Raw genomic sequence first — 11,139 nt, 5'->3', positions numbered from 1 at the left:
TTCTCTCTCTCCCTCTTCAATGCTTCCTTTATCCTCACGGCTGCTTGTGTAACATTTGTTGCCAAAGCAATGGGGACACAAATAGCAATATGACGATGACAACACACACACACACACACACACACACACACACACACACACACACACACACACACACACACACACACACACACACACACACACACACACACACACACACACCTACACACCTTGGGAAATTTGGTATGTCACACACACACACACACACACACACACACACACACACACACACACACACACACACACACGCACACGCACACGCACACGCACACACACACGCACACACACACGCACTTGCACACACATACCATGGGAAAGTTGGGGATGTCACACACAGACACACACACACACATTTTAACTACTTTATTTATGTACATATTATGTACAATAAAGGTTACAGATTTTACTGTTGGGTATCTCTTCTGTACTCTTGGGGAAGTTAGTGGGGTACATCTCTACATCTCATTAGTGGTCCACTGCTCTATAGTATATCTCACCTGTACTCTTGGGGAAGTTAGTGGGGTACATCTCTACATCTCATTAGTGGACCACTAGTGTTCCGCGACAGAGCTCAGGTGGTCCGCGAGGGGATCTCTTTTTTTCCAAGAGAAGCTACCAGTAAGCTATAGTTGTAACATTATTACAAAGCTTAACATAGCTGAAGTCTCATTTTCACCACAATAAGACAGGCTTGTAATGTGAATAAAAAGTAGCCTATGTGATCAGCACCGAAATTAGACGTGTCAAATTAGCAACAGTCAACTGTCAATTCAATTGACAGGTGGTCCCTGAACATTTTTGGGGGGACAAAGTGGTCCTCGGTCTGAAAAAGTTTGAGAAACACTGCTCTATAGTATATCTCAGCTGTGCTCTTGGGGAAGTTAGTGGGGTACATCTCTATATCTCACTGTTTGGGGAAGTTAGTGGGGTACATCTCTATATCTCGTTAGTGGGGTATCTCTCATTAGTGGGGTATCTCTATACTGTATCTTATCTGTGCTCTTGTTGAAGTTAGTGGGTATATCTCTATATATCGTTAGTGGGTATCTCTCTATGGTGCTGTTTCCACGTAGCAGGATATTTTTTTTAGCAGGGTATTTTTTTCTCCTGTTTAGGTGTAAACGCAACATGTGGATAAAAATAAATCCTCCATTGTAACAAATGCGTTTCAGCCCCCTAAACAGGATATTTTTTTCTCCTGCTATTTTTTTTTCTCCTGGATTTTAAATATCTGCTACGTGGAAACGGGAGGCCAAAACCAATGCAAAACCAATGCAAGCAGGAGAAAAAAAATATCCACATATAAAAATATCCAGCTAAGTGGAAACGGCACCTATGTCTCACCTTTGCTCTTGGGGAAGTTAGTGGGGGATGTGACCAATACCCACCTGTGCTCTTGGGGAAGTTAGTGGGGGATGTGACCAATACCCACCTGTGCTCTTGGGGAAGTTGGGGATGTCTCCGTACTGGAAGACCAGCTGGTCCTTCAGCCCGTGGGCAAGGCGACCAAGTCCAGAGCCGCACACGATGCCCACCTTAGGACGCACCTGTCAATCAATCAATCAATCAATCAATCAATCAATCAATCAGCCAATCAATCGATCAGTCCACAGCCGCACACTCAAGACGCACCTGTCAACAGAGGTGTCAAGGTAGGGGTGTGCGATATGACGATATTAAATAGTGAATCGTGATATCGATCCAAGATCGTCTCGAATCTGCCAAAGTGGAGAAATCGTGTAGATAGTCTTGCAGTGAGGATGTTTACTATCAGTATCAGAGTGATGTTTACTTACTAGTGTTGTTGTCTTCACTTTATCACTTCACATTATTGTATTCCAATAGTGCACTTTATGAGAATGTCATCAGTGGGTTAACATTTTACTAACTGCAAATTACAAGTTGCAAGTATTTTTTGTTGTTTTTATTTTTTCGATGGAAGATTGTGATGAAAAAAAAATCGAAATCGAGATTTTATGTTAACAAATCGTGATATGACATTTTTGCCATATCGCCCACCCCTATGTCAAGGTGTTGGTTTTGTCTGGGACGGTCCACATAAGAACAGGGGAGCAGTCCTGAACAGGAAACTAGGACCTGCACACACCTAAAGGTCAAGGGGCTGGTTTTGTCTTTGAATGTCTGTTCATGTTTTTTTTTTTCATGGCCTCCAAGTGTAGCTACCTAGTCAGGTCAAGAGCAATGCATGTCATGATATCTCTCCTGGCTTCTGTTTACAAGCTTAATAACTTTCAATTATCCCTCACTCTTCACTCTGCTCTGCCTAATTGCTCCACCTGTTCTCACTCTCTCACCTCATTGGCCATCCAGCTGCACTGCACTCCCTCTACTCGTTAACTTCTGTATTTTCAGTTCTCCTCTGTCAGACCGTCTGTAAACTTCACTCCTGTGACTCCTGTTTCCTGGCTACAACCGGACCTGCTTGCAAACCTGCTTGATCTCCAGCCCCTGACAACCCGACCTGCCTTCCGCTCTGCAAACCTGCCTGATCTTGACCCCCGGTAAACTGACCTGCCTTTCTAACTTTACGACCACGATTACTGCCTACCCTTGCCTGTACTTCTGCGTTCATTGATCTCTCCTGTTGTGTGTGTGTATTGGGATAGGGGAAGAGACATAGAGCGTGAGTGCGGGGGTACTCATGGTAAAACAAAAAGGCTTAGGGGGTACGCAAGACAAAAAATGTTGGGAAACACTGCCCTAGGCGACTGCCTTATCTGTCTATGCCTTGTGCCTTATTATTATTATTGTCATTTGAGAACAGGTGCATGGGAACAATGAGGGGTGGAGCACACATACCGGGAGGTCTGCAAGTTGCTGTGCGAGTACTTTCTCACATGAACCCCCGACAATAGGGAAGAGCAGATGTGGGAATGTGGGAATGTGTGTGTGCGAATTTCAAACACTTATATACAGAACATGTTGATCGATTGATTGAGTAGAATAGAGTAGAATAGAATAGAATAGAATAGAATAGAATAAAGTAGAGAGCACAGTATAATAGAATAGAATAGAATAGAATAGAATAGAATAGAATAGAATAACATAGAGTAGAGTAGAAAAGAGTAGAATAGTGTAGAGTAGTGTAGAATAGAACATAATAGAATAGAATAGAGTACAATTGACTAGAATAGAGTAGAGTAGAATTAAATAGAATAGAATAGAATAAAGTAGAGAGTAGAGTAGAGTAGAATAGAATAGAACAAATTAGAATATAATAGAATAGAGTATAGTAGAGTAGAAGAGAACTGTATCAATAGAGTGTGAATAGGGTAGTATAATAGCATAGAGTAGAACTGTGTCAATATAGTAGAGTATAATAGCGTAGAGTAGAAGTGTGTCAGTAGAGTAGAGTGTAATAGTGTAGAGTATACTAGAGTAGAGTAGAGTAGAATAGAATAGTAGAGTATACTAGTGTAGAGTAGAGTAGAGCAGAGTAGAGTAGAGTAGAGTAGAGTAGAGTAGAGTAGAGTAGAGTAGAGTAGAGTAGAGTAGAGTAGAGTAGAAGTGTGTCAGTAGAGTGTGTGTTACCTGTAGAGTATAATAGTGTAGAGTAGGAGTGTGTCAGTAGTGTGTGTTACCTATAGAGTATAATAGTGTAGAGTAGAAGTGTGTCAGTAGAGTGTGTGTTACCTGTAGAGTATAATAGCGTAGAGTAGGACTGTGTCAGTTGAGTGTGTGTTACCTGTAACTGATCCAGCAGCCAGTCAGCAGTGGCTCTGCACTCGTCATACGTGTACCTGGAACAGGAAGTGGAGAGTCAGACACAGGAAGTGGAGAGTCAGACACGAGACACCGCTTTACATGAGGTACATACTGGCTGGGTGTATGTGTACCCCGGACCACAGGAGAGGAGAGTCAGACACGAGACACCGCTTTACATGAGGTGCATACTGGGTATACAGCTCCAGGCCTTTTTATTAGAATACCATGAAAAAGTTGATTTATTTCCATAATTCCTTCAATAATGTTAAACTGTCATGGATTGTAGATTCATGGCCCAGTTTTTTTAAACTATTCCAATCATTATTTTTTTTCTTTTTATATACGTTGGCCTTCCAGCTCAAAAAACCCATGAATTGGGGAATTCGCATTATTAGAATATTGTTATAAAATCACATTTTTCTTCATCAAAATTCGGGTCACATTAAATCAGTTGAAATTTGGTACTTTCTACATAACATGCAATGGTCAATACTTGGTTAGGACATTCTCTGTCTTCATAATGGCCATGATGCGTTTAACATTGAAGTCAATGGCAAAAACAGTGCATGGGAGTTATGGAAGCCCAAATATCCTTGATGCTTTGCTGTCAGCTGTTCTTGTTTGTTGACCTGGTTCCCCACACTTCCCTCTTCAATATACCCGAAGATTTCCATGCCACGTTTTGGTGTTAACTCACCAGTTTAATTCTAACTCAACAGAAATTAAGCCCCATTCATTTTCAATGGGGTTTAATTTCTGGTTATTTAGAATTAAACTGGTGAGTAAGCGCCAAAACGTGGCATGGAAATCTACAGAGAAAAGGGGCCCCTCATGGGGCGAGAAACAGGGCCCGGGCACTTTTGGCTTAGCCCCTTAATGCACGCCGTACCTCCTGTGACACGATGTAATAGACATTGAAAGTTACGTAACTACTACAGTACTACACTACTATGACAGTGCACAGGGCCTTTAGGCATTACAAGGACATTACGACTTGGTCATTCCCATTCTGATAACACCGTGTCTTAAGGGGTTAAAGGGCCCCCCTCATAATTAGCGGCGAAGCAGAACTGACTCACCGGTGGGCCCCGCACCCTTGTGGGCCCTTATTTTCAGAAATGTTCTGAAATACTCTATCTGGAGTTCTAAAAGCTTACTCTGGATGGCTGGACTGGATGGCAGAGCCAGACGGCTTGTGCTGGGGGCGTCCAAAAGGGAGCAGTGCAGCAGGACGATACCATGCTCAGGGAGGGTACCTCAGTCATGGAGAAGGATGGGGGAGAGCACTGGTTAATTACTCCCAGTAAAGACTGTTCTCTGTTCCCAAGTGGTGGAATGGTCTCCCAGAGGCAGCAAGACTAAGCACATCTCTTGCAGCCTTCAAGAAGCAAGTAAAGACTCCTCTTTCGTGAGTATCTAGACTAATGTTTGAACTGACCTAGCCCCAGGCCAGACTCTTGACATGATGTCTGTGTATGTGTGTGTGTGTGTGTGTGTGTGTGTGTGTGTGTGTGTGTGTGTGTGTGTGTGTGTGTGTGTGTGTGTGTGTGTGTGTGTGTGTGTGTGTGTGTGTGTGTGTACTGAAAAAAAAGAAAAACTAACCCTTCATTGCATCTGCACTTGTTGTTCTGTATATTTCCAGTGCTAGTGATGTTGGCTATGATCATGTCCTCTTTTGAAACTCTGTTTGGTTATAAAGCGTCTGCCAAATGCAATGTAATGTAATGTAATGTAACACTCTGTAATTCTGACGGACCTGTTTTTATATACTGTGTGCAAGCGTGACCGAGTGCACAGCACACAGAGCTCTTGTGTGTTTGCGTGCGAGACGAGCACTAGGTGTCAGCCGGTGACTCAGGAACACTCTCACTCTGAGTCAAGGAGGCGCGCAGTGAAGTAAAAATGGACTTTTATGTGACCGAATGCACGCACGTATGCATGCACACACACACGCACGTGCACACACACACGCGCACGCACGCACGGACACACACACACACACACACACACACACACACACACACACACACACACACACACACACACAGACTCTCACTCTGAGTCACAGAGGATCACAGCGTGAAGTAAAAATGGCCTTTAACAAAATAATTGAGTACAACATTCTTTCCAGTGATGCCATGATGACAAGCAAACGAGTTACGATGGCCTTCTATTGCATTAGTATTACTATGGTAATTACAAGGGGTGTCTGTCTATCTCTCTGTCTGTCTATCTGTCTGTCTGTCTGTCTGTCTGTCTGTCTGTCTGTCTATCTACAGTGCCCTCCATAATTATTGGCACCCCTGGTTGAGATGTGTTTTTTAGCTTCCAATTATTTTTTTTTTTTTTCTAAATAATATGGGACCTTAATGGAAAAAAAGAGAAAAATCCAACCTTCAATACAAGTGCATTTATTCAGTGGGGAAAAAATCCCACATAAAGAAATAATTATTTGACATCAAATAATGTGTCACAATTATTAGCACCCCTGGTGTTAATATTTTGTACAACCCCCTTTTGCCAACAAAACAGCACCTAATCTTCTCCTATAATGTTTCACAAGATGGGAAAAGACAGAAAGAGGGATCTTCAGCCATTCCTCTTTGCAGAATCTCTCTAAATCATCCATAGACCTGGGTCCTCTCCTCTGTACTCTCCTCTTCAGCTCACCCCACAGGTTCTCAATGGGGTTGAGGTCAGGGGACTGAGATGCCCATGGGAGGAGCTTGATTTTGTGTCTGGTGAACCATTTCTGTGTAGATTTGGCCATATGTTTAGGGTCATTGTCTTGCTGAAAGACCCAGTGACGACCCAGCTTCAGCTTTCGGGCAGAGAGCAACAGATTTTGATTTAAAATGTCCTGGTATTTCAAAGCATTCATGATGCCATGCACCCTAACAAGGTTCCCAGGGCCTTTGGAAGCGAAACAGCCCCACAGCATCACTGACCCACCCCCATACTTCACAGTGGGTATGAGGTGCTTTTCAGCATGCGCATCTTTCGTGGTACGCCAGACCCACTTAGAGTGTTTGTTGCCAAAAAGCTCAATCTTGGTCTCATCTGACCAAAGCACACGGTCCCAGTTGAAGCCCCAATACCGCTTGGCGAACTCCAGACGCTTGCGTTTATGATTGTGAGTGAGGAAAGGTTTTCTCCGTGCATGCCTCCCAAACAGCTTGTTGGCGTGTAGACAGCGCCTGATGGTTGATTTGGAGACTTTGTGACCCCAGGATGCTACCATTTGTTGTAATTCTGTAACAGTGAGCTTTGGAGATCTTTTGATTTCTCTTACCATCCTCCTCACTGTGCGTGGTGGCAAAATAAACTTGGGTCCTCGTCCAGGCTTGTTTACCACTGTTCCAGTTGTTTTGAACTTCTTAATTATTCCTCTCACAGTGGATATGGGCAGCTGCAGTTGAGTGGCAATCTTCTTGTAGCCTCTGCCTGACCTGTGAAGGTCGACGCACATCTGCCTCACTTGTATGCTGTGTTCCTTTGTCTTTCCCATGTTTAAGAGTGGATAAGAGAAATGGCCTCGGTGTCACGTCATATTTATACCCCAGGGAAACAGGAAGTGATGAATTACTAATTAAATGTTCCTACATACTCTGGTAAACTTTGTAAACTACTGTAGAAATGACAGAAATGCCTCAATTATATTTATTTCCTGGGAATTGTTAAGGGTGCCAATAATTGTGGAACAGGTGATTTAATGAAAAATAATTATTTTTTAGTCAGGGATTTTTTTATTTTCTTACAATTCATTTGAGTTGAAGGCTACATTTTCCTACAATTTTCAGTGTGACAGTATTCTTCTGCAATAAACACTAAATTTATTATAAGGCTTTTGACACATCTCAACCAGGGGTGCCAATAATTATGGAGGGCACTGTATCTATCTATCTATCTATCTATCTATCTATCTATCTATCTATCTATCTATCTATCTATCTATCTATCTATCTATCTATCTATCTATCTGTCTGTCTGTCTGTCTGTCTGTCTGTCTGTCTGTCTATAGGTATCTATCTATCTATCTATCTATCTATCTATCTATCTATCTATCTATCTATCTATCTGTCTGTCTGTCTGTCTGTCTGTCTATCTATCTGTCTGTCTATCTATCTATCTATCTATCTATCTATCTATCTATCTATCTATCTATCTATCTATCTATCTATCTATCTATCTATCTGTCTGTCTGTCTGTCTGTCTGTCTGTCTGTCTGTCTGTCTATCTCTCTCTCTCTCTCTCTCTCTCTCTCTCTCTCTCTCTCTCTCTCTCTCTCTCTATCTATCTATCTATCTATCTATCTATCTATCTATCTGTCTGTCTGTCTGTCTGTCTGTCTGTCTGTCTGTCTGTCTGTCTATCTAAGTATCTATTTACATTACATTGCATTACACTTACCGGCCCCTTTATCCAAAGTCACTTACAGTTATTGTTTGTCAGGGTATTGGTTACAGCCCCTGGAGCAATATGTAACGTACTGCAAACTGCTAATTACATAGCTGCAGGTAGACCTAGAAACAGCGAAATTGGACATAGGCTACATGGAAAATACTGCAAACCGCAAAAAGAATAAGCTTACTACATTTGAACATGGAGTTATTGCAATCCTCCTGGAGGAAAACGACTAAGCTGTGTTTGCTTGTTTTTCTAACAATAACAGCTGCATGTCTCCCACGGTTGTTTCTTCTCCAGACCTCACCTAACCTCCCACAGTAGGCTGGTATTTGCATGCAGGGGTGTCGTTCAGGGGGGTAAAGTGTGGCCAGTCACCAGGGCCCCATGCTTAGTAAAGGGGGCCCACACAAAATCCGATTTATGAAGATATATAGCTGGGAGATATAGGAGGGGGGTCCATTGGAGCGGATTGTACATAGGGCCCAAAATGTGATGCTACGCCCCTGTTTGCACGTGTCTACGTCGGCTATGTTAGTTACTTAGAAACTTTATTATCTCCAATGGGGATTTTTTGTGAGCAGGTAAGGTACACATCAGGCAGGTTGTATTGCTTATGACAGGATAAAAACAAAGATTTAACACATACAATACACACCTAGATATAACAGACATGACATGACAATAGGCAGGACAGGACAGGACAAACTATTCAACAGTTCCGCTCAACTTTCAACTTCACTGGTGTCACACAATGACCAAATACAATGGTGTGCAAAAAACGCTGGCTGTGCAAGTACATTAGGTAGGGGAAGTGAATAGCACTAAGTAGGCCTATCCTATATCAAGTATACTAGAGGAATGTGCAAGAAACAGCAAGAGGAAGTAAATAAATAAAATCCTTCTCTAGGCCAGTGTTTCCCAAACAGGGACATGAACCACTGGTACACGAGCAAGGGGTAGGGGGTGCAGGAGGTACTTGGGGAAATGTGATAATGTATGGAGCATAGTCACATTGGGATAGAGGAGGAGATATGCAACACAAGTGAGGGGGTACTCATCATGGCACAACAAAAAGGCTTAGGAGGTACGTGAGACCATAAAACTTGGGAAGCACTGCTCTAGACTTCACCTAACCTCCCACAGTAGTAGGATATTGTGTGTACGCCGGCTACGTGAGTAAGCGATGCCCCGACACGTGTGGCTACTCACGTTGAGCACTGAACCAGATGTGTTTGGCACATGCGCAAACTTTTTTTTGTTTTAATTTATCAGAGCGCACACTTACGGATGTTCCCGAAACTTGTATGCAACGGGGAACTGTTAATATTACCCTGTTCTTCTTCAACGAACACATTGTCTCGAAAAAAATCACTATTCCGCGCATGCGTGGCTCTTTTTGGGTAGACGCACAACTCCAGCTGGTACGCACATCGAGGAAACGGATGCAGGCAGGGGCTGGCAGACGGGACAGCGACAGCTGGAGTGTAAAAAGCTCTGGTATATCGCCACGTTTCCGACCAATCACATAAATAAACCACAAAGAGCATGTCGATTCATCCCATAATATAGCACAAACTGTTGTAGCCCACATAGAAAGAGAACCACTCGAAACGGAATCCTTCTGGGCATAATGATACCCTGAACGACGTTTCATCAATGACTCTCCCACGCGAGAGCTACCACCACGTTCCCCCATCATTAGACAAGAGCCCGCATTACGACACCATCCCATTTATTCCTGAAATATACACGCGAAAGAAAACAGAATCGTTCACAGTCTGATCAGTTGTAACTTCAATCTTTGACGAAAACCTCACTGGGTTTTACGCATGACGCACCGCACCATCCCGTCGAAGTCCGAGACATTTTGAGGGGGAATTTGTGGCGTCATTTGAACTGCAGACATAATAAAATGGGCTGTGATAAAGTGGGGTTTGAGATTAGGTGTTTTAGTTTAAGGCTGTTTCGGGGTTTGGAAAACTATCCAAAATGTATCGTGCGTATTAAGGATATGATGCATTGCCTTTTGCAACAATATTGCCCGCATGGTCGCAAGCGAACCATGCCCAAGCTTACACCATGCCTTCTGTTCCATACTAAATTGTTCCCTTTAATTGGCTAATGTTCCTCCAAAGCGCAAAGAAAGACGGTAAATGTTCTTTGGCAATAAAACCCTTCGCGTCATGGAGTTTGTGGTTAGCTGTTGTATCGTATCGACCACTCTGCCGGTAGAGCCGGTTTCTCAACAGAGTAGTGCCCAAGTGATGTTGCCACTTAATTCCCACATATCATTATCAGGGCTCCGGGCGAGTGCACCAAGCCAAAACAAAACGTCATTACATTGTATTAACAAAAAAGGGAGGAAGCTGTTGAATTTTGCAGTAAGTTCGTATATAGTGCATTCGCCCCCAAAGTCTTACCCGGGTGATGCTTTAGATTCCGGAAACATTTTCCAAAACGTGAGATGTGTCTATATTCCAAGTCCACGAAAACGCAGAACAATCTTTCAAATACAAGACAAATGGGATATAATCCACAATAGTCCTCGAAAAACACACGTTGGAAATAAGTAACAAATAGATAATAGCGTGTCCAAACTCTCCACGTCAGAACTGCACTGAATAGCGTCACTGTCTGCTGCCTCTTCCGAGTCTGTGTTGATATTTCTACTGAAGTCGGTGGCACTGGGAAGTTCCACTCGCACATCTTTTTTTTTGGTGCCCATTGACTTTGCGTCAAACGTCATGTGTTACGTGAGATATGATTGGTTCAATTGTCGCAGGCGTTTTTTATGGCGTCATGTAGCCGGAAAAGATAGGATGGGGGAGGGGGAGGTTACCATAGTGACACACAGACAGGCGCGCATGCACGCACACACAGCTGCGCGCGCGCACACACACACACACACACGCGCACATACACACACGCACACACACACACACACACACACACACACACACACACACA

At 43.2% G+C, this 11,139-nt stretch overlaps 1 protein-coding gene across 1 annotated transcript; it reads right to left on the bottom strand.

The window, feature by feature from the left end:
- Positions 1–1,372: 1,372 nt before the first annotated feature.
- On the bottom strand, positions 1,373–10,877 carry LOC134443689 (purine nucleoside phosphorylase-like; the record flags this gene model as incomplete). Its single annotated transcript, XM_063193333.1, has 4 exons — positions 10,593–10,877; positions 3,746–3,800; positions 1,472–1,586; positions 1,373–1,427 (listed from the first exon to the last, which is right to left on the bottom strand). Coding segments are annotated over exons 1-4 (254 nt in total), but the record flags the coding sequence as incomplete, so codon positions are not given.
- Between the last annotated feature and the right edge of the window lie 262 nt (positions 10,878–11,139).

Source organism: Engraulis encrasicolus, unplaced genomic scaffold (assembly GCF_034702125.1).
Source record: "Engraulis encrasicolus isolate BLACKSEA-1 unplaced genomic scaffold, IST_EnEncr_1.0 scaffold_358_np1212, whole genome shotgun sequence".
In the NCBI taxonomy this organism is placed as follows: domain Eukaryota; kingdom Metazoa; phylum Chordata; class Actinopteri; order Clupeiformes; family Engraulidae; genus Engraulis; species Engraulis encrasicolus.
This window is presented reverse-complemented; position numbering and strand designations above follow the sequence as displayed.